Source organism: Bos taurus, chromosome 5, assembly GCF_002263795.3.
Source record: "Bos taurus isolate L1 Dominette 01449 registration number 42190680 breed Hereford chromosome 5, ARS-UCD2.0, whole genome shotgun sequence".
Taxonomy (NCBI): domain Eukaryota; kingdom Metazoa; phylum Chordata; class Mammalia; order Artiodactyla; family Bovidae; genus Bos; species Bos taurus.
Genome location: NC_037332.1, coordinates 108,402,532 through 108,426,061, shown reverse-complemented (window position 1 = coordinate 108,426,061; position 23,530 = coordinate 108,402,532). Strand labels below are relative to the sequence as shown.

At 51.4% G+C, this 23,530-nt stretch overlaps 1 protein-coding gene across 15 annotated transcripts in view; it reads right to left on the bottom strand.

Moving 5' to 3' along the window:
• CACNA1C (calcium voltage-gated channel subunit alpha1 C) overlaps positions 1-23,530 on the bottom strand; it is a 459,127-nt gene that overhangs the window by 367,984 nt on the left and 67,613 nt on the right. The window contains exon 1 of one of the 15 annotated variants that reach the window (XM_024992763.2): positions 22,867-23,443. The exons of the other annotated variants lie outside the window; for them this stretch is intronic. Within the exon in view, the coding sequence (XP_024848531.1) occupies positions 22,867-22,915 (49 nt within the window). The 5' untranslated portion in view covers positions 22,916-23,443. Of the gene's footprint in view, positions 1-22,866; positions 23,444-23,530 lie in introns of those variants that run through there. 15 annotated transcript variants of the gene reach the window in all.

Sequence of the window (23,530 nt, the reverse complement as noted above, 5' to 3'; positions counted from 1 at the left end):
ACTCGACTCAGTCCAGTGGAGCCCAAACCACTAATATTTCTCTTTAAAAAGATAATAAAAATTAAAAAGCTATAATCTATAACATGATGTACCTTGCATCACCCATACATAAATCTCTCCCCACTCTCTTGAAAAAGACAGGAGAAGAAAAAGTGAAATAAAAGAGACATCTATTAATACAATGAATTGCAAGTTGGAACCCCAATGTCAAATATGAGACATGCCGAACATGAAACATTGCCGAGAAGATTAGCTAAGGTTCAAATTCAAACAAAATGCATGAAACCCTCACCAAACTACCACACAAACACACACACACATAGCTAGCACACATGCACGCAACATTGTGTCCAACTCTTTGCCACCCTATGGACTGTAGCCCTCCAGACTCCTCCATTCAAGGGATTTTCCAGGCAAGAATATTGAAGTGGGTTGCCATTTCCTTCTCCAAGCTAGGAAAGTGAAAGTCGCTCAGTTGTGTCCAGCTCTTTGCAACCCCATGGACCATACAGTCCATGGAATTTTCTGGGCCAGAATACTGGAATGGGTGCCCTTTCCCTTCTCCAGGCAATCTTCCCAACCCAGGGATCAAACCCAGGTCTCCTGCATTGCAGGCAGATTCTTTACCAGCTGAGCCACAAGGGAAGCCCTCTCCAAGCTAGTAGGTGTACCTAAATTAAATTCCCCACTGACCATACAGACACAACTGTCTGCTCCCCCCTCGGCTGCGTGTGGGCAGTACATTGAAGACTGTTCAGCCTCAGGGCTGCACAAGAAGCTTTACCTGGTTCCTGTAACACCCACACGTGGCTCGGAACCTGCTCCCCATCACGGTGCTGTTTCCACCCCATCCTGGGCTCCGTGGTGGACGGTCCATTTTCATTTCTCCATTTTCCTTTCAGTGAAAAGCACTGCAGAGCACAACCCTGGATCAGGAGGCTTCCCGGGCCTTCCCAACAGGCGGCCCGCTTTAGAAGTCCCATTACATAAAGTAGGATTTGGTCTGAACTGTGTCATCCTATAGAATGCAGCAGCAGCCCAAGACGGGTGTGTCTGACTTGAGAATAAATGGGGATCAAACTGGGAAGAAAAGCCAGAGGCAGATAATTTTATGGCAAAATATCTGGTACTAGAGACGCAATTGCCGTGCCCTTTCTACCCCTGGAAGACTGTTTTGTCTAATGAATGAAAAGTATATTTGAAGGAATGGAAGGGGAGGGGAAAAGAAGGGGAAAGAAATGTGGTTTATCCCCCAAAGCAGGCAGCTCCCCGTGAGGCTGGCTGCCACCACGATGGATGTGTGCTCAGCTTTATTTATTATATTCTCTTGGAGCCTATTCAAAGCAAGAACATTAAGCGTGTGTAAAATCCAGAAGTGAAAACAGCCCCTCTTGACACTGCTCTGCAAGTTTCTGCCCTAAATTAGACAGTGAATCAGGAGGCTATGTCTGCAGGCCAGCGGGGAGAGAACGCAGGGCCCAGACACGTGAGCCCGCTGGGAAAGAAGGCGAGCCTGTGTGATGGTTCTTTCTCAAGGCAGGGAAGGCAGATCCGGGCTAGTCTCGTCTGACTGCAGTGCAGACAGTGACAATTCCAAACCGATAAAGGAAGTCCCTAAAATAGGCCCCTTGTATCCAGCTGCCCTAAGTCCCTGGGAAAAAAGCCGCTGTGTCAAGTGGACATCAACCCAAGCATTTCTTACTGACCCACCTCCCTGACTTTTATCTCTGAGCTTGCAGATAAACACCCACAACCATCCCTGGAGATCAGTTCTAAACATACCAACCGTGTTTAGGCCAGGATGCACCCTCTGCCTGTGAGTGCTCCATGGGTGCCAACAGCCTCCCAGCTCAGACTGGGTGCACCCACTCCCCGGAGGAACCTGGGCAGAGCAGAAACTGGACATGACACCCGGGACCCTGCATTCCTGCATCTGAGGTCTGGACTGGGCCACTGTGCTGCTGCTGCAGCCATGACGACCCCCATTCCTCACTCCACACCTCTCCCCTGTTGGAGGTCTGAGCAGATCCACAGGCTGGTGCTGCCTGCATATGGGCTGCAGTTGAAACTACCAAGAAAAATCTCAAAAGTCCGATGACAGGCTATCCAGATTAGAAGAAAAACAACATAATCGTGGCAGGGCTTTTCCAGAGTAAGCACTCAGAAAACAGTTGCTAGGTTCAAATTCCAGCTCCATCATTTATTAGCTGTGTGGCCTTAGGTAAATTCCCCAAGCTCTTTGAGCCTTTTTCTCCTTTTCTGTGAAACGGGCATAAGATGAGTTCCTACCTCAACGAGATAGTGGACGCGACGTACTTTGCAAATTTGGGGAGGAAAGGAATACGCTGGAAGAAAGGGGAACCCCTTGTGATCCTCAAAGCGCCTGGTTGTAGAAATAAATCCAATGGTGGTCTGGGCTGGGGAGAGCAGGGGGAGAAGGCATGGCTGTCATGAGGCTAAACTGTTCACAACCGAAGGAATGCAAGGCACAGCCGAGACCTGATTTATGTTCAGTAAACGGCCCCACATCCCTGGATGTCTCTACTGCCTGCCACTTAAACACAAGGCTGGATCTGGGTCCCCACTCGGGTGTTGGCAGGTTGAAAGACATGTCCAAAGCCAACCAGCTCGAGAAAGCCAAATATGGCCAAGCTCAGACCAGTGTAGGTGGACCAGGAGGCCGCAGGCGCCAGGAGACGGTGCGGGTGACTCAGACGCTCAGCTGACAACCCCAGGGCGCGGATGACTATGGCTGTGCTCATTTCCAAACAGAATGTTCCATCCTACAAACGCCGAAGCATTCTATCAGGGCAGTGGGGTCTAACGCATCAGCTGCTGGAGAAACGGGCCTCTCAAGCCGGTGTGGATGCTACCCCGAGTCCCTGCACCAGCCTACAGGCCCCAGCCCCCAGAGAGCAGAGCAACAGTAACCAGCTGGATGAAAGACTCCTCCAGACCCCAGAGGACATGCAGAAAGTTCACAGAACCACAGAAGGAGCCAGGATCAGGGCCAGACCCTCGCCTACTCGTGCCGACTGGTCAGATCACCTCTGAGCATCCCTGGGATCCAGTGAGAACAAAATCACATACTTTGAGTGTGAAACGTTTTGAAAAACATTTACAAAAACAGTGTAATAAAACCATAAAGTCTCATAGAGTGACTCCTCCAGCAGAGTCAGACCAGCAGTTAGAAGCTCTCGGATTTAATTCACCTTTTAAAGTATGTCCATGATTTACCAACCTGGCTGAATAAAAAGTGAAAAACAGAATTTATAAAATGAATTTTTTTTTCCTTTCTTTCCTATATTGTACTAAACACATTTCAGCTGATTTTTTACCCCCACTGGACTGGCTACTGGTTTGACAGAACCGATTGAATCAGCCCGCTGAATAAAGAGCCTGAGCGACTGTCTGACTTCCCCAGGCACAGCCAAAACAGTAGGTGTCCCGGGCACCACCCCCAGCCTGCAACTGGGGCAGACATCACTAGTCAAGCCCTGCACTCTCTGCCCTGAGCTTTCGCTGCACCCAGAATCCTTCCCTGGGCAGCACTTCAGGCCCCTTAACCAGTCCCAGATCCACAGGGGACCCAGAATCATTTGTCATCTTAGGTATGTCCTTCGTCTGATTTAAGCTGAAGCCACCAGCTCACTGATTTCAATCTTACTAATTCCTCCTGAACTTGCTTGCTGATTCCTGGAATTCCTGGAAAAAAAAAAAAAGATGAAGTCTTTTATCTCACAATTAGACAAAAGGCTGAACACACAGATACATCAGAGAGGACACAAAATGACTTAAATTTGTAGAAAAATGGGAATAGCTGACTCCAGCCTCCCTCTGAGCAGGGCCCACGTGGCCCTGCTCCTCCTGGAACAAGTCTTAACTGCACCTCTGCACCCTCTGAAGGCTCCGGCCTCCAGGGACAGCAGCGGTCACCCGAGTCACCGCACGACTGCCAGGAAGAGTGGGGACCACGCTGCATGGCTCTGCGGGGTCAGAGCCCCTTCCTGGGCACAGAGGAGTAGAGCCCTGGGTCCCTGAGGTTGACGTGGACAGTCCACAGCCTGGCAGGAGCTCAGGAAAGAAGAGGACAAGCAGAAATAAAGCCCAGTGACACAGAGAGAGCTACTGCGCCCCACAAAGTCATCATTCACAACAGTCCACCCTCATCCCCAGGGTTGCTCCACTCCCGGCCTGGTCTTCATCTCACGTGGTCCTTGATGGGTCAGCTCTGTGAAAGCTGAGAGAGACTTCCACAGTCTAGAGAACCCACTTGCTCTTCATGCAAATGAGCTGCCACATCGCACCACGAGGCCACCACCGAGGAGGCTCCAGGCACTGCAGCCAGAGGCCCTGCCGAGAGCACTGAGGGGGGCAGGTGCCCATCTGTTTCACTCATCACTGCGTCCTCACTGAGTCTCTGGCATCCAGTGGACACTTAATGCATGGTTGTCAGAATTGGTTCTGCTTGCTTTTGCCTGCTGCCAAGAGGCTGCTACAGTGCCAGCTCACGGGAAGCGCTCATAAACAGTGACTGATTGATCGATCAATGACTGATAGTCTGTCCTGACTCTAGTTCCCCAAGGGAAGACCTGCCACACCTGGTCTGGACCTAATGGAGCGCTAGTCCGGGGAAAGTCTCCACCGGCGTCTTCTCGAGTCCGGGAACGCACACACTGAGGGATGGAGCATGCTTCCTGTCTAGGATTCTCCGGGGCAGCTCTACAGACTGGGTGGCAACAGAAAGCAGCCTGCAGCCCCAGCTGCTGACCAAACACCTTCATCCTGACTGGCTGAGTGGACGATGGGTAGGTGGTGGGATTCAAGCCCCAGCAGAAAGAGGCAGAAATTCCCAAGAGGCCTGGCAGAGACCACACGGCCTGCGCCAAAGACCCCATAGGGACCTTACAAGAACTCACAGAGGTGCCCTAGGAAACAGTCAGCACTCAGGCAGCTGGCAGAGCAAAGAGTAAGATGGGGGCTGATGGCGGGCAGCAAGCACTAAGGAGAAAGCCGTGAGCCCTGTGTCCTCTGAGTCCCTCTCCTCTGCCCCAAGCCTAGAAGCCCAGCAGTGGGGGGAAGAGGGGGCTGGAAGAAGGGGAAACTAGGTCATGACCCTCTTCCCCTGCACAACCTGAGAGAACGGGTAAGGCCTGAAGAAGGCCATGGGCTTCTGGACGATCAGACCAGTCAATCCTAAAGGAAATCAACCCTGAACATTCATCGGAAGGGCTGGTGCTGAAGCTGAAGCTCCAATACTCTGGCCACCTGATGTGACGAGCCGACTCATTGGAAAAGACACTGATGCTGGGAAAGATTGAAAGCAGGAGGAAAAGGGGATGACAGAGGATGAGATGGTTGAATGGCATCACCGATTCAACAGACATGAGTTTGAGCAAACTCTGGGAGTTAGTGAAGGACAGAGGAGCCTGGCGTACTGCAGTCCATGGGGTTGCAAAGAGTCGGACACAACTGAGCGCCTGAACAACAACAAAAATGAGGCCTAAGTATTGCAAGGAGGCTGTTCTAACAACAAGGCTAGGAGGGGCTGTGATAATGGAGAACAGGAAGTGGGGACAGCAGAGCAGGGCTGACCACAGCAGTGCTGGATTGTAAAAGCGTCCTGCTTATATGAGTCAGTCCATCCTATACGCATGGCCCCTGCCTCTGACTGAGATTCTGGGTGTGAGAATAATTTCTCATGGCAAATCAAAACACCAGTACACTCTGGGCCCTCCAAGTCAATGAGCAAATACTAAAAACTGTTTCTAGATCAGTGAAACCACCAAGATTACCCACTGGAGGCAAATGTAAAACCACATTATAGCATCACTTCCACAATTCATGTGCTTAGAACCCAAAAGAGAAAAAAAATCACAAAGGAGACGGGCTGCCACTCAAAATTTATATCACAGGACGAAGTGATCCACCATCAGGGAAAGTCAGAAGATACAAGGAATAGGAGAGCCACTCCACAGGGTTGAAATCAATAAAACAATCTGAAAATGAACTATAAATATTACATATCTGTTTAAAATTATTAATGATATAAAATACGGAAGAGAAATCATAAATGGACAAAACACATTATTAAAAAATAAAAGGTCTGAAAAAGAACAAAAGAGAACTTTAATAAATAAAATAGTCATTAGAAATAAAAATATATTTAAAGGTAAAACAGTAGACTAGATACAAATGAAGAAAAAACTAATGAATTGGAAAACAGAGCTAAAGAAATTCCCTAGAGAGTAGCAAAGGAAAATGATGAAATACAAGATATGAAAGAGCAGCTGGGATAAAGAGTAAAATGGAAAAATCCGTACATGTTTTAATATCAGAGTTCCAGAAGCAGAAAACAGATAGTCTAGGGGAGAAATATAGTTGAAAATGACTGAGAATTTTCCAGAACCGGGAACCATACAAACCCTCGGATTGAAGTATCTCACCAAGTCACAAGTAAGATTTAAAAAATCGTGAACCTACCTAACACTAAAGACAAAGTATCTTTTAAAAATCAAAATTATGACATAGACCCACAGCAGACCTCTCATCAGCAACAACAGAGTCCAGAAGACAATGGAAGGCCTTCCAATTGCTGAAGGAAGACAACAGCTTGCACAGAATTGTGTACCATAAAACCATCATTCTTGAATGAGGGAGGGAGGAAGAAAGAGAGAAAGAAAAAGAAAGAACTTCAAATAGAGACTGAGGAAGTTTACCATTATAGACCACCACCCAAAAAACTACAAAACATAAGCTTCATCGTTAAGGAAAGAATCCAGAAGGAAGGAAAAGAATGCAAGATGCAGTGAGGCTTCTTCGCAAGACTTTCTTGGAAGCAGGTGTGTCTCCTTAGTCACATCTACTGTGTGGGTGTAAAGTACCCCAATTCGACCCCATCCAGTCACTTCATACACAAGGCTAAGGAGACTCAAGACACCCTCATGCCTTTAAAACCCCAAACCTCTTTTCGTTGCTACTATTTTTGAAATCACGAGGCTGTTCGACACTTTGCTCACCCCTCCCCAGGACATTCTTTCTTAGAAAAAAACTTAAGCTCAGAAGTACCCTTGATGCATTTGAGCCTCCACCACTATCTCTCCACGCAGCTGACAGTATGCACAGGACCACACTCACGTTTTTCTCCTGATGTGTTTCACTTACTGCCTTTGCAATATTTAACTCATAGTCATTTATAAATGGGGTTAAAAGAATAAATGGATTCTGAATTAGGGGGTTGGAGGTAGTGGATACCGATCCCCAATCATGAGGAAGGGAAGCAAGTCAACAAAATGCCAAAGCAAGAGGCAGAGGTACCTGGGTCTCCTGGCACCCAGACACACCTGCAGCCCGTGACAGTCACTTTCCGGGGCTTCAAGCTAAGTCCACTGCTGACTCGCTCCTGCTCCTTCTCTCCCTGACACGTGCACACACCACACACCAGAACTTTTAGCATTTGGTCCCCAAGTTTCCCTAGGGGAAACTTTCCCTAAGAGTCTATGGTCTAGAGTTTCTGTTCATTTACTTCTAGGTCTGAAAATACTACTACATGACCTTTATTGCCATTTTCCCCCTCTGCCTTTCAAACGCACCGTGACCTAATTAAACCACTGGGAGGTGCTGGCCTGTGCCCGTCCACAGCCAAATGGGTGTGAACAATACTTCACACTGTGATGTCCGGGGGCATCCCCACCCCCACCCACTCCCCAAGAATGCCACCAGGCCCACCCAACTCCAGAGCATTTCTGTTCTGGTCATTTTCTCTTGTAGATTTTCTTCTCTCCTCTTCCACTCTACCAGAGCCAAGCCAGCCTTGAAAGGTTCAGGCCTGGGACCCATTGTCTGGAAAGTGACACAGCCGGCACTGGGGAGACCCCTACATCACACTCAGAGCTCCCTCTGCAGCCAACACACTGCCCAGGTTCCCTGGAGAGGGAAAGGGGAACCAGAGGATCCTGCAGCCCAGCCCCAGCAAGAGCTCAGGCTGGGGTCAGCAGTGCCCTCGAGAGTCACCAGAATAAGGCTGGACTCTGCAGGTGGGTTTCCAGATGGGACCACACAGGGTACAGGGCACCAGGTCCCAGAGGGCCATCATGGCACACTGCTTCTGGGCAAGCAGACAGCAGCTGGGCCACTTCCCTAGCCTAGAAGGGCAGTGAAAATAGCATCCAGGTAAAGGCCTCTCCCCTCCCCAGGTACCCCTCCCTGTGGTCAGGTCCATCTCAAGTGGACCCACTCTCAAGGTCCCCTGAGAGCAGATTCAAATCCAGTGGACTGCCTCAGTTCCCATCTCCTCTCCGCTCTCCCACATCCCACCTGACGCTGACAGTGATGGCCTCCCCCTGCCCTCTGCGGCCCTGCAGGAGCAAGCCTCTCCTCCACCACCCTGGCCCCTCTGGCTCTGTTTTATCTGCTTCCTAACCTTTAAACACATGGGCTCCATGCTCAGCCCTGCATCCTCCCCTTCTCTCTGTTCTCTCTCCCTAGTAATTCCATCCATTTCCACAGCTTTAAATCTCAGTTTTAAATGAACTCTTACCCTGCATGTTTGCTGGGTATCTTCCATTAGCCTTCCAAATCCACCCTCTACCCTTCCCATCCAGAAAGTCCTGCCCACCTAGATAACCCTCTCCACCTAGATAACCCTCTCCACCTAGATAGATTTTCCCATGGAGATAGCCCCGCCCACCCATGTAGCCCCACCTTCCTAGATAGATTTTTTTTTCCCCATGGAGATAGCCCCACCCATTCATATAGCCCCACCCTTCACTTCCTGGCAACCAGATGGGGAAACAGTGGAAATAGTGACAGATTTTATTTTCTTGTGCTCCAAAATCACTGCAGATGGTGACGGCAGCCATGAAATTAAGGGACACTTGCTCCTTGGAGGAAAAGCTATGACAAACCTAGACAGCATATTAAAAAGCAGAGACGTTACTTGGCAACAAAGATCTGTATAGTCAAAGCTATGATTTTTCCAGTAGATATGTATGGATGTGAGAGTTGGCCACCAAGAAGTGATGCTTTTGAACTAAGTGTTGGAGAAGACTCTTGTGAGTCCCTTGGACTGCAAGGAGATCAAACCAGTCAGTCCTAAAGGAAATCAAGCCTGAATAGTCATTGGAAGGACTGAAGCTGAAGCTCTAATACTTTGGCCACCTGATGCAAAGAACTAACTCACTGGAAAAGACCCTGATGCTGGGAAATATTGAAGGCAGGAGAAGGGGGATGACAGAGGATGAGATGGTTGGATGGCATCAGTGACTCAATGGATGTGAGTTTGAGCAAACTCCGTGAGATGGTGAAGGACTGGTAAGCCTAGCATGCAGAAGTCAATGGGGTTGGAAAGAGTTGGAGATGACTGAGCAACTGGAAAAGGTCAGTTTTCATTCCAGTCCCAAAGAATGCTCAAACTACCACACAATTGCCCTCATCTCACACGCTAGTAAAGTAATGCTCAAAATCCTCCGAGCCAGGCTTCAACAGTACATGAACCATGAACTTCCAGATGTTCAAGCTGGATTTAGAAAAGGCAGAGGAACCAGAGATCAGATTGCCAACATCTGTGGATCATCAAAAAAGCAAAAGAGTTCCAGAAAAACATCTACTTCTGCTTTACTGACTGCCAAAGCCTTTGACTGTGTGAATCACAATAAACTGTGGAAAATTCTTAAAGAGATGGGAATACCAGACCACCTGACCTGCTTCTTGAGAAATCTGTATACAGGTTAGGAAGCAACAGTTAGAACTGAACATGGAACAAAAGACTGGATCCAAATCGGGAAAGGACTATGTCAAGGCTGTATATTGTCACCCTGCTTATTTAACTTATATGCAGACTACATCATGAGAAACGCTGGGCTGGAAGAAGCACAAGCTGGAATCAAGACTGCCGGGAGAAATATCAATAACCTCAGATATGCAGATGACACCATCCTTACGGCAGAAAGTGAAGAACTAAAGATGATGAAAGTGAAAGAGGAGAGTGAAAAAGTTGGCTTAAAACTCAACATTCAGAAAACTAACATCATGGCATCTGGTCCCATCACTTCATGGCAAATAGATGGGGAAACAGTGACAGACTTTATTTTTGGGGGGCTCCAAAATCACTGCAGATGGTGACTACAGCCATGAAATTAAAAGACGCTTGCTCCTTGGAAAAAAACTTATGACCAACCTAGACAGCATATTAAAAAGTAGAGACATTACCTTGCCAACAAAGGTCCATCTAGTCAAAGCTATGATTTTTCCAGTAGTCGTGTATGGATGTGAGAGTTGGACTATAAAGAAAGCTGAGCGCCAACGAATTGATGCTTTTGAACTATGGTGTTGGAGAAGACTCTTGAGAGTCCCTTGGACTGCAAGGAGATTCAACCAGTCCATCCTAAAGGAAATCAGTAATGATGTTCATTGGAAGGACTGATGCTGAAGCTGAAACTCCAATACTTTGGCCACCTGATGTGAAGAACTGACTTATTTGAAAAGACCCTGATGCTGGGAAGATTGAGGGCAGGAGGAGAAGGGGACGACAGAGGATGAGATGGTTGGATGGCATCATCAACTCAATGGACATTAGTTTGAGTAAATTCCGGGAGTTTGTGATGGACAGGAAGGCCTGGCGTGCTGCAGTTCATGGGGTTGCAAAGAGTCAGACACGACTGAGCAACTGAACAACCAACTAGATAGCTATTCCCAGGTAGACAGCCCCACCCACCCATATAGCCCCACCCAACTAGATAGCCCCGCCCACTGGATAAAGGACTTCCTTGCCCTCCAACCTTTGCTGAGAAAACCCCTTCTTCCCTCTCCCACCTGGACTTGGCAGCAGCCTCAGAACTGTCCCTCCACCTGTGCTCTTAGGCCCCACTTCACGCTCTACCATGCTGCCTAACTAGGCTCCTGGAAGAGCAGCTCTGGTCACCCCTCGCCCTCGCTCACACTCCAGAGTGTCTTGGGCAGCCTCAGGAATGGGAGGCAGACTCCAGCCCAAGGCGACAGCTCTCCACGTGTGCCAGCCTTCCCTCCACTTCTTCCCGGACATGGCTGTGCTCTAAGCAAACTCAGCTCCCACTCCTCTATAAAATCCAGTGCCTGAGCCTGTCAATACTGCTCTTCCTGCTGGGACCCACCCCACGTCTGTCCGCCCTTCAAGGTCCAGCCCCGTCATCTATGCTTTCCCTATTTACTCCATTTGACCGTACATCTCCTTCTTTAAGCCTCTGAGCCCTTCATCTTCATCTCCTTGGAGCACCAGGCACACTCTGCCCATCGTGGGTGTCTGCATCTTCCCTCCCACTGGACTACACCCCCACCCCCCCCCAGAGGAAGGGACAACTGAGGGGCCATAACCAGACGTCACAGGAGCAGACCGCCTTACAGACAGCAGGTGCCCAACAACACGGTGAGAATGACCGACCACCCCAATTCCGGGAGAGGAAAAGCAACTTTTAGGATTGTTTTCACCAAAACTGGCATGAGATTCTCCATTTTCAGGGCATTTCACAGTCAATTTATCCTGAGAAAAGGCTCCTCATTGCCTGGTCTTTCAGACAGCCAGGCACAGGTCAAAATTTTTGCCTTTTAAATAATTGAAACACAGAGCCACAGGATCTTATCCGCTGCAGACCAAATATGACATCTGAGTCACTATAATCCCCTCGGATGTGCAGCTCAGATCCCCAGGAGGTCTTTGGAAGCCAGACACAGTGACAGAGGCTCTGACCTTGGAGAAACACTGTGCAACCTTTCAGCTCTGGATAGCGGCCAAGACATACCTGTGCACAGGACCAGAAGGGGATGCTAAGGCAGAGCCCACAAGACGGGGATTTACTAAGAGTCGGATTAAAGTAAGTGTATCAGTCTGCCAAAGGTCTGACCTGCATTCTGACTTAGCATGCTCAACTCTGCTAATCTGAGAAAGAGCGCACACACTTAATGCCCCACCTGAACCTGCCAATCGGAGAGCTGGGCGTGGGGCTGGGTGGGTGTGGGGCTGGAGGTCAGCCTGCGTCAGGACAAGGAGCCCTGATGGGTGGTCAATATGGTCAAGCTACAGGAGGAGCTGAGACCAAGAGTCGGCAAGCTGCTGTAGCACAGAAAGCTGTCTGACTCTAACATATGAGCCCACAAAGGTGAAGATAAGATAAAGTCTACCATCTGATTTTCTCTCTCTCTCAAAAAAACAAAACAAAACAAAACTGATTCTTTTTTTCCTTCCTTAATAAGTCAAGTTGTTCAGATTTTCTAAGCCCAGGTTTCCTTATCTGAAAAAATAGAAATCATAAAACTTGTCCCATTACTTCAAAAAAAATTTTTGAAGGATAGTTGACAGTAGACATGAGCAAGATTGAAAAGGTATTCTAGAGCAATCAAAAAGCAAAGTGATGTTATTACTTTTAGGCAAAACAATTATGGGAAAAAATAGCCATCCCAAGAATGAAAGGGCTTCCTGAGTCAGTAACTGGCCGCTGGTCTCCACACGGGGCCACCATGTCTCACTGTCTCCTCCCCTCCTCCCTCTGTTCCTGGCTCTTTCCCCTGAGTGCTCCTTTTTCCGAGTGTCTTTCCCTCCCTCGCCTTGACTGCAGTTGTGCGAGGTGCAGGCAAGAGCCCCAGGCACAGCAGCACCCCCAGGCTGGAGACAGAGGCCCCTCACCAGGCAGCACCTAGCCATACAGCCCCTCCACTGGCGCAAACGTGGGGCCACAGAGCAGGACTCAGCCTAGCCACACAAGACCCATCCTCTCCCAGGATCCTCACGGTTCCCAGAGTGGATGCTCCTGGACTATAGACAGGTAGACGGGGACATACAAACTAAAGAGCTGTGTCTTGCCCAACACCCGCTTCCTGCCATTCCAAAGCCCTGCTGGCAGGAAGGGGAGGGCTGAGCTGAGTCTGGAGACCTTCTTTGTTTTTTAGAAGGGAAACAGCATCAGTCACTTCTCATTGCTGGATTGTTAAACACCTAGTTAAAGTAAAATTTCTGATACAGGCCCAGGGAGCCTCAGGAACACACTAACCCTCATGACTGCCACAGTGGAATTCCCTGATACAATATCCTTGTCTACACAGGATTCTGATGTGGTGGAGCCACATGAGGAAACGGGCTCTTCTAACAAAAAAGCCATAATTCAGACCCAGAAATTCCATCCCTACGTCTGTACCCTAAAGAACTGAAAGCAAGAACTCAGATACTTGTACACTGATATTCACGGCAGCATTATTCACTGTAGCCTAAAGGCAGAAACAGCTCACATGTCCATCAGTTGACAAATGTATAAGCAGAATGTGGCTGGTTCATACAGTGGAATATTATTCAGCCACAAAAAGGAATGAAGTTCTGACACCTGTCATACAACATGGATGAGCCTTGGAAACGTCACATAAAATAAGCCAGACACAAACAGAAAAATATAGTGGGATTCTACATAAATGAAATACCTAGAATAGAAAAATTCACAGACAAACAGACTAGATGCTACCAGAGGCTGGGAGAGGGAGGAATCGGGAGTTGTTACTTAGAGCGTGTAGAGTTTCTGTTCGGAGTGAGGAAAGAGTTTTGGCAATAGTCTGGTGATGGCTGTGCAACGCTGTGAATAAAATTCACGCCACTGAACTGTATACTAAGATTGGTTAAAATGAAAAACTTTGTTATATAAATTTTATAATAAAACATTTTTAAAGGTCATAATTCACATCTTCAGCTATCAGTAGATGTGCCTTACAGACTTAGCTTTTCTGAGTTAAAAGAAATAAATCTTAAAATCACTTTTTGTGTAACTGAAAGAAAGTGCTCGATCTCACCTCCAAGTGACACCCAAGTCCCCAACTGACCTCCTGTGCTTCCTTTTAACAGCATCATTTATCAGATGGGTCATTTATCAGGTGGGTCGTCACAACCGACCTAGATTTGAATTCAGGGGATGTGCCACCGGCAGTGAGATGGCACAGGTGAGCCCCAGTGACTGGATTAACATCACAGTCAATGATGCTTGAGAATCCACAGTCACACGGAGATGCATGGGACAGAAGCAGGGATGGGGAGTGACTATCAGTGGGTGCAGGGTCTGTCTCTGGGCTGATGAAAATGTGCAGCCTTTGGTAATGATGATTGCACAACCCTGTAAAAATACTATAAATCACCAAACTGTACATTTTAAATGTATATGAAATGTATCTTTTATGGTAAGTGACATATCTCCACCAAGATGTTCTTTAAAAATAAAGATAACACATGCAGTCTGGGAGCTCAGCCTGCAAGGATGGGCCCCAAACTCATCAGACCCGGGTTGGAGAACAGAGGGCCTGTTTCCAGGGGAGGATTACTGGGGAGACGTTCCAAGAAGGCGGGGAAGCGAGGCCCTGCCACGAAGCGGTCATCTCAAAGCCAAAGCTGGACAGATGGAGTCCCCACTGGGATCTGAGGACCAAGCAGGGTCCAGGCAGGAAGCTCGGGAACAAATGCACAGCTCAGAGAGGGGACGGTGATCGGAGGCGTGTGGAGTGACCACAGGGCAGCACAAGCACTCAGATGTCTGTCCACCGCCATGACCGGCAGAAGACGCAGCTTCCACAGTGCACATCCAAGCCATGTGACACGAGGCTGGTGAAGGTCGTCTCTCCTCGGCCCCAGGTGGAGAGAGGAGAGAGACAGCACGTGCTTGGGAAGTCCAAGAGACCTGAACTTAATTCCTGGCTCCCACAGCATCAGGATGACCTTGACCCCGTTATCAAGACCACTGCTCCTGAGTTCCCTCATGCGAGAAATGTCATTAACGCCCTCCCATGGATGCACGGGGCTTCCCAGGTGGCGCTAGTGGTAAAGAACCCACCTGCCAATGCAGGAGATGCAGGAGACTCAGGTTTGTTCCCTGAGTCAGGAAGATCCCCTGAAGGAGGGCATGGCAACCCACTCCACACCTAGGATGGACATAGGACATAACGGTAGGAAGAGAGTACAAAGCGCACTGCTCCTGCCCCGTCTACAAACACAGAACAATGGATGCCACAACATATTATTTTAAAAATAAAAATGTAGACATTGATGCCCCAGAGATCACAGGCCCAGAGGCTGGGAGGCAGGTGGCGAGAGGTGCAAGGCGCAAAGTTACATGCACGTTTCCCAGCACACATTTTGACGATGAGATTATTTTTGCTTTGGGAAACTAAAGGCTAGTCTGTCACTTCCCATGTAAAATTAAAGCCCTTTCCTATTTGATGAGTGTCTTAAGATGCCGCATGGAATTGCTCCCTCCCCTTACCTACAAACTGCCAGCACATTTGCTATACGTTTTTTTAAAATCAGCTTATTTTCCAAAGCCAAGGTTGACATTTGAAGCAAAGTTTATTTGCCAGGCAGCCTGTCCTCTGGGGCTAAGGAGTGGTTGTTTAGTTTTGGGGAGTTCACGTGGACAGCGAGGACAGGTTGATCGCCCAACCTCCTGCTCTCAAGGTCTGGACCAGCAGAGGACTTCTGGCTGGTTCAGGAGGCAGAACTTCGGCCTCAGGCCACACATGGGGACCATGTGCCATGGACGTGAGGAAGCCCGGCCTCCCTGGGTCCTGACCCTCCAGCTGGTCCCACGGTCCTGAGAGCCCACAGGCTCAGGGTGGTTGCCAAGAAAACCAGAAGACCAAGCCTCCCCTGATGGTCTTCCCCTTCTCCTTTGATATTCAGTGTCAGCCAGGCCACCTCAGATTCTATTTCTCTTTGTTTCACGCTTCCATCCTTGAAGTTTTGAATAATGTCAGCCACCCAACACCACCTCCAACGCTGCTTGAATGCTACGAAAGTTTCATGGCCCTGCTTCCTCACATGCCAGTGTCCTGTGATTTGCTAAAGCCAGCTGCCACCGCACAGCGATGTACACCCAGCCTCCCATTCGGAGCCTCACGGCTGCCCTGCAAAGCCGACTGGCTAAGGATTACTGTCTCCATCCCACAGATGAAAAATGGGGACCTGATTCTTTCAAACGTCTCAGAGAAAGACATCAAGTCAAAAAAATGTGACCCAAGTCATTTTTCTAGGTGTAGGGTTATTTATTTTTCTTTCTTTCTTTCTCTTCTTTACTTTTGCTAACTAACATCTCTGAAAGGTTTTAGCCCAACATGGATTATTTTGGAAGGAGAAAAGTATATAAATGACTGAACATGACACAATGGCTACAAAGTAAATAGAGCTTAATTGAGTAATCAAATCAACATTTCTCAACATTTCTGCCCACAGGCAATACGGAGAAGAACATTCATTTACTGTCTGAGTTTTGGCTTGCTTCTCTAAAGGACAGGAGACAAGATTATTTTATTTTCTTTTCAGCTAGGTTCCAGCAGGCAGCACCATGAGTAGACGAGTGTATTAAAAGAAAGCCCTGTTGGCAAATGGGCAGCTTGAATATTTCATGAAATGATGGCAACACGGTGTTCTGAAATGGTGGCTTCCTCCCGGGACCTCAGAGGCCACACCTCTGAGGGTGAGCAGGGTTCAGGCCTGGTCCTAAAAGCTGAAGACCAGCTCAGCGTCCATGGCCTTCCAGTCTCTGGGTGCATCAGGTCAGACACCAAAGGCTCAGAGATTCTGGGGATCGTGGAGGCAGGCCCCAGTGACCCCCTCCCCATAGACCTCTCCTTCTTTAAATGTCTCCTGGGAAGAGGAGGGGTCCTGGGGGTCTAGCCCTGACAAGGGAGCAGGGGGGCCTTTGTTCCCCCAGCTCAGTAGACTCGAGGGCATCCTGGCCTCTGACAGCTGCAGCCTGACCGCCCGTGCTTTCTACCTGTTCTACCTGTGGCTCACCTGCATGGCCACCCTGCCCTTGGTTTCTACACACAGCAAAGCTGGCCGGTCCATGAACAACTGCCAACCCCTTGCCAAGGGAGCCTGGCAACACAGGCTTGTCGCTCCCTCAGGAGAGCCCTGACTGGGGCAGAAAGGCAGGGAGCAAACAAAAAGGCTTGGACATGTCTCCGAGATTCACAAAACAGTGATCTGAGTTTTGTAGGAGTTTCTTGTGGACACGCACAAACTTTTACTCTGTCGTCTAAGAAATGTTTAAACCTTTCCAATGAAAGATAACCCTGAGTCTGTTTCTAAATCTACTATCTCAGAAAAGACTTTAGCCAGAACAAAAGCAGGGTCAGGAGAGGGATGCAGGAGGGCAAGAAGTTTATTAGGCAAAGTCTAACCAGAAACCCTGGCGATGCTCTTAGAGCATCGGTGTGCACCGAGTAGGTCCAGAGACAGCAGGAGGATGGAGAATGGAGGTGGGTTCCAGGCCCGACTCTCCTGAGTGACCCTGCAGGGGCCTGTTTGCTCATCTGGGAACGGCGTTGGTTCCTACCGTTTCTCTTGCCCGTAAAATCTTCTGATCCTGGAAAGTAAATTCCCGAAGAGACATGCATTTATTCTAGGTCTGCTTGACAACCCTTCAGAGAACACGAGTGTGGAATGGCCCCCTCCCTCTCCCTACACACTCACACACGCAACCGGAGGACAACCAGGAAGCAGCCCTGTAATGAAGAGCTGTCTGGGGCCTGGGGACGGGACTGTGGGGTTCAGTTCCGACTAGTTAGGCCTCCTCTCCCTCACCTCCATTCAGAGCCAGGTCCCCGGGGGCTCTGGGGAGGTGAGGGCCTGTTTTCAACCTCTGTCTCCTGAGCTGCAGGCCCAAACCACCCCACTCTGTCCTGTAAAACCCCACCTAGGTGAATTCAGTCCCACATGTAGCAGCTGTGCGCCCCACATGCTCCCAGACACCCCTGCGAGCTGGGCCTCCTCCTGCAGCCCCTGAGGCCCAAGTCCCCTCCCAGATCTGCTCTCCAGGGCTCCCACCCCATCTCACCCGGCAAAGAGGTGGCAAGGCCCCAGGGGCCCCAAGTCAAGGCCTGGCCTCAAGCAAGGGGTACCCATCTGGGACCTGGGCCCCACAACACAGGAGTCCTGCCAGCCCCAGCCCTGCTCCTCCCCCTGTGAATTCCAGGGAGTCCCTGCACCCGACTTGGAAACAGCGCTGAAGGCCCCTCCATTTCCCCAGAGGGATCCTGTCACATCTACTTGTTTCGTACAGTATATAACCTTGAGGTTCATCGAAACAGGTGTTTACTAAATTATTTTAATAATGACAGTCGTGGCTGGGAGTGTTGCTTCATTATCAGAACGCTTAGCACTTATGTCACTAAATATTTAGCACCTGATATTTTGCAAAACAATTCCCCATGCCATTTAAAACATTTTTTTCCAATCAGTCTTCTGCTCTCATCCTCAGAGCCCACGATAGACTTAGGCAACCGTGAGGACAGAACCCAGAAACAGACTCAATCAGGGCGATTATCTTGCTAATTAGTCTTGTTGTTAAGTCTCCAGGTGTTTCCCAAACAATCCATCTGATTCCTTATTTTTTTTAAGATTTTTTTTAAGTTTATTTTTTGGGGGATGTGCACCATTCTTAAAGTCTTTAGAGAATCTGTTACAATATTGCTTCTGTTTTTTGTTTTGGATTTTTGGCCCGGAGGCATGTAGGTCCTCAGCTTCCTGACCAGGGATTGAACCCGCACCCCCCCTGCACTGGAAGGCCACGTCTTAACCACAGGACTGCCCGGAAAGTCCCCTAACCAGCAGCCTTCAGTCCACACTGGAAAATAAAATTGTCTCCCGATTTCGAACACGGAGCACAGACTCCAGAGTCCCCGTGAGGAGCTGTCAGCTGACAGGTCACCACCGAGTGACCTCTGACGCCAGCCGAAGGGTATTGGGCCAGGAAGGGTGGGTGCTCCAGCCCCTCACTCTCACTGTCAGGTTGGCGCCCGGGGCTCTTGGACCCTGGGAACTTGCCTATTCATCCTCCCAGGGTCAAGGCTATGCTAGGAGGTGGAGCAAAGAAAGGGATGGGAATGAGAACACGGTGAGGGGGAGGGGAGGGGGCAGGGACCCAGTGCTGAGAAGCAGAACAGACCTCAGCCACTTCCTACCCGAGGTCTCAGGAGCTCTGCTGCCATTCCCAGCAGGACACCAGCCAGACTCTGTGGAGTGTATACCCACTTGTTTCTGTGTTTTTCCCCTAATAAATCTAGGGGAATGTCTTCTTGCCTTTGAGCAACCCCATAGGCCAGCCCCTCCCAACCCCACACTCCAGCAGGGCCTCAGGCCAGCCTGGGACCCACCAGCCCCTCGGGTCACCAAGGCCTGGTGAGATTAATCTGGGGAGGAAACATGTACAGGGAGGATGTTAATACAGGGCCGTGACAGGTTCAGCCTAGCGGATGCTGCCTGTGCTAGAGGTCATTGCAGGGCTGGGGCAGGAGGGACGATGGGGTGGGAGAAATCCAAAGTGGGTTCAGTACCGGAGAGGGAAGGGGGTTGGTGAGGGCGCATCACGTGTACAGCGTGGCACCCCAGTCTTCCGGGCCTCTGCCCTGGGGCAGGTACGCCTACGAGGCACAGCAGCCAGGTTGCCCTCACCTGTGCCCCCCACCACAGGTGCCCCTCCTGACGCCCAGACCCTGGAGCGCCACCTCCTGGAAGAGGCAGGAAGCACAGCCCCTCTGGTCTGGGGGCTGCTTTCATCCCCCCAGGGTCAAGGCTGTACTAGGAGGTGGGGGACACAAAGATCAGCAGGCCCTCAGACCCTGACCCGGGATGCCCCTGGGTCTCCTTCTGCATCCGGCTTACACCCAGAAGAACCCACCTCAGGCAGTTCTAAGTCACAGAGAAAACTGAAGAAAGAGTCCCAAGTCATTTCCAAGACTCATGGGCCAATGGCTCACCATCTCCTGTACCTGTAGCATCAACCTGTAGAGGACCGCTCGCCCAACGTGAGGCACAGGTGTGCAACGGTACAGGGACTACATCACCAGTCTTCCTGTCTGCCACGTACCAGGTCCCCAGAGGGCATTAGGCTCTTGTGTAATCTATTTAAAATAGCTCTTCTTTATTCAGTGAGTGTGTGTGTGTGTGTGTGTGTGCATGCGTGCACATTTAAATACTGTTAGTATGTGCTCCGTGGAAATAATGAATAATTGATTCTTGTAACAGATTCGATTGTCTAGTATTCTGATACACTGGAAAGTGTCTGAGTGGTACTAGGGACAGTATTTGGAAACTTAAAAGCCCTTTTCTCCGGGTTCCTCCACACAGAACCTGAGAAAGAGAAGCTAATGTCACCCCTTCTTCAACCTGCACAAGCTGGGGTGCAGGTAACAATGCCCTCCAACCCCTGACCGTGATTACTATCACTTTATTACGATGAGGACTGTCCTGCCGCATCGGTAAGTCCCACTTTGAAAAGAAAAGCACGGTGTGTCTTCCACTCCCAGAACACGCCTCCCCCTCTGCCTTGTCTCCAGCAGATAAGGGACATTCTGATGTTTTATTTGTTAAATGGTTGACTATTAAGAAACTCATTTGCTAGCTGGAGCCTGCAATGGAAAATCAGCCCAGAAAAGTGGGAGGCTGGCGAGCGACCAGAGCAGATGGGAGATGGAGGTGAGGGGAGGCCCACGAGCCCCTTCCAGTATGGACGTGGAGTCGGGGGCCAGCCCTCGGGGTACCTGCGGGCTATTCAAACGTGCTGACCCTCTTCTCCACACCCTGACCGCCCCCCCACCACATACACAGCACTGCAAACCAGGGCGAAAGGGCCCATGCACTAAACGATGGGAAGAGGAGGGTGTAACCCCCAGCCCTGGCAACTTCTCCGGCCCTCCACTCTGGCTGTCACCACCCACCCGACGTCATCATCCGCTCCTCCAGCCTCTCAGGTCCTGAAACCCTGACCCCGGGCATGTTCCATCGCCCCGTTATTTCTGAAGCCACAGCCAGCCCTTCCTGGCAGACGCTCCTGCTCCTCCAGGTCTGCCCCTCCTCCTCACCTCCTGCCCCAGGAAGACCCCGGCAATGCCAAGGATGGGGTGGGTGGGAGGGAGAAGACAGCAGGAAGACGGGGGTCCTGGTGCTCTCACACCTGAGAACCACGTCCAGGAAAGGAGGCAAAACTGCTCCGAGAATTATATAATCACTGCGGCTTCAAGGGAGAGGACTGGGATCCAGGTTGCCATAGCGTTTGTGGCGTGTGGCTGGGAAGGCAGCGCACCCGGCCACGCGCCCTGCTGCCCGCCCCTCCATCTTCCTCGCAGACCTCACAGGGCCTCGGCTCCTACTTTGAATGTCTGCTCCCCGCAGACGGGAGGGGAGGAGGCGCTGGGGGATGGGGGGGGGGGCAAAAGGAAGAAGAAAAAGGGCCAAAAAGGATTTGTCCTGCACAGAAAGGGGGCCCTAGGAACTGCTGAGGATTATCGCCACGTGAATAACAATCATGACTACAGGTCACTGCCATTGTGGGTGACAGCCAGGACGTGGCCACTGGGCGCTCCGCTTCAAGGCTGCCTGGACTGAGCCGGGAGCCCCGAGGGCAGAAACCTACCCACCTCCGCTCTTCACAGACATCATCCTTTCTTTTGTGTCGCTCCCGCCTCCCTCTGAATCCGTCCAGGACTCCATCAGGAGGGGCACAGCGGAACAGGTGAGGGGTGGGACAGGGGACAGGGCTGCCCTCCTGACGAGAAAGCCATGGCTCACCCTAGAACCCATGGCCCTTGACACAATCGTTTCCACCAAAAGAGGCCACAGTCTCCCCACGGCCACCCAAGCTGGAGATCAGTTTCAGGTTGGACTGAGCCCAGGGAAGCTGCCCGGCAGCCTCTGGCTCCAAAAGGGTAGGGACTCTGCCAGCTAAGAGTGAGGCTGGGGGCCAAAGGAGGGATGAGGCTGGAAAGGAGAGACACGGAGACAAAAACCACCAGGCTGTCCTCACAGGAGCACCTGATGTGCCCAGGAAGTAGCAGGACCAACAGCGACAGGTACTGAGAAGGAAGAGGTTGGAAGGAAGCATGTAAATAGGGAGGCTTGGGAAACTGGGAGAGGCGAGGCAGAGCCTGCACCCAGAGGCAGAGGAAGCCACAGGGGAGGCCCAGCCGAAGCTGGAGGCGGCCACACTCCAGCAAGACCGGCCCTCTCCGCTCCATCTTGACCTTAATTGCTGAGCAGTGCCAAAAAATAATAACTTGTTAATATGGGCGGGGGGTGAGGGAGAAAGTTTCCAGGAAGCGGGGAGTTGCCTGAAAGCCTTCCCCCCTTCGCAGGGGGAGCGGCTGACACTTGATGCCAAGGATGGAGACGCTGGAAAACACTGGGCGACAGTGTACAGCCGCGTGAGCTCGGCACACCCTTTATTATTGCCTTAAAACATGAGAAAGCAGGGCCCACACACCGCCCGATTTCTAACCCCCGCTGACATCCTCAGGTGCTAGCCCGCATGTGGGTGCGAGTAAGAACACACGGGGCGTGGGCGCGCGGGGTCAGTGGCTGCAGAGAGGTGGGAGGGTGTAGGTGAGCCGAGAAGAGGGATACAGGGAGAGGGAAAGAGGGGGAGAAGGAAAGGGAGAGGCGCCGAGACTCACAGCCGTCTCTCGGCCCCCACCCGCCCCCTGGAGCGCGCTGCCCTGGCCGGGGCGCGGGGCCCGGGCGCCGGGCAGCGGGCGGGGGCGCCGGCCGGCCTGGTGCGGGGCGCGCGCGCGCGCGCGCTCCCAGCCGCGCCCGGGCGAGGCGAGGACCCCGGCCCGCTGGGCTGGGGCGTCGCCGGCCGGGCAGTCGGGCTCCCCGGGCGAGCGCGAGACAGCGAGGCCGGAGCAGACACTTGGGAACTTTTCCCCTCGCCCGGAATTTCTCCGGACGCGCGGCTCGGGGGGCCCGCGGGCGCCGGCGGGGGAGGGGAAGGGATTTTCCGCTCGGTTCGGCCCGGGTCCCGCGGGCCCCCGGCCGCTCCGGGAGAAGGACGCGCGGGCGAGGCCGGCGGGCGCGGCGGCGGGGTCCAGCCTTACCTTGGTGGTTCTCCTCCGGAATGTACATCCTCGTGTTTTCATTGACCATGGACCAAGAATCGTGTGAGCAGGAGAAGAAGCCACGAAGAGGAGGAAATGTCAAACACCCCCGAGCGGGTCTGCCCTGATCCCTGCTCCCGGCCGGCGGTTCTCGTGCAGAATCGAGGAAGCCGTGGGTCTGCAGCAGCTCTTCTTTACCTCTGACGATTACCTGATCCCCATCATTGCATCAAACACCAGAAACCGTTCCTTTCCACTCCTGCCTCCTTCAGCGGGGCTGTAACGCATCCTCAGCACATCCGGGCCCCTTTCAAGAATTCAGCGCCGCACCTCTGGCGGCCACAGCATTTGAGAAAATAAATCGGGAGGCAGAGCGAGAGGAGGCGGAAGGGGAGAGGGGTGCGCGGACCCCAGAGCAGGGGGAGGGCCCGCCGGCCGCCGGCCCGAACCGTCTCCGCCCGCTCTCGGCGCGTCTTCCCCGGCCCGGCTCAGCTTTCTCTGCCCGAAGGTCCGGCGAGTCCCGAGGGCGAGGAGGCAGGAAGGCGCCGCCGCTCCGGGCCGCGCCGCGCGCCGCTCTGGCAGGAGCTGTTTCTGCAGAGGCGGCGAGAGGGAGCCGCGGGCAGGAGCGCGGAGCGCGGCGCTCACCCCGCGGCCCGCCGCCCCG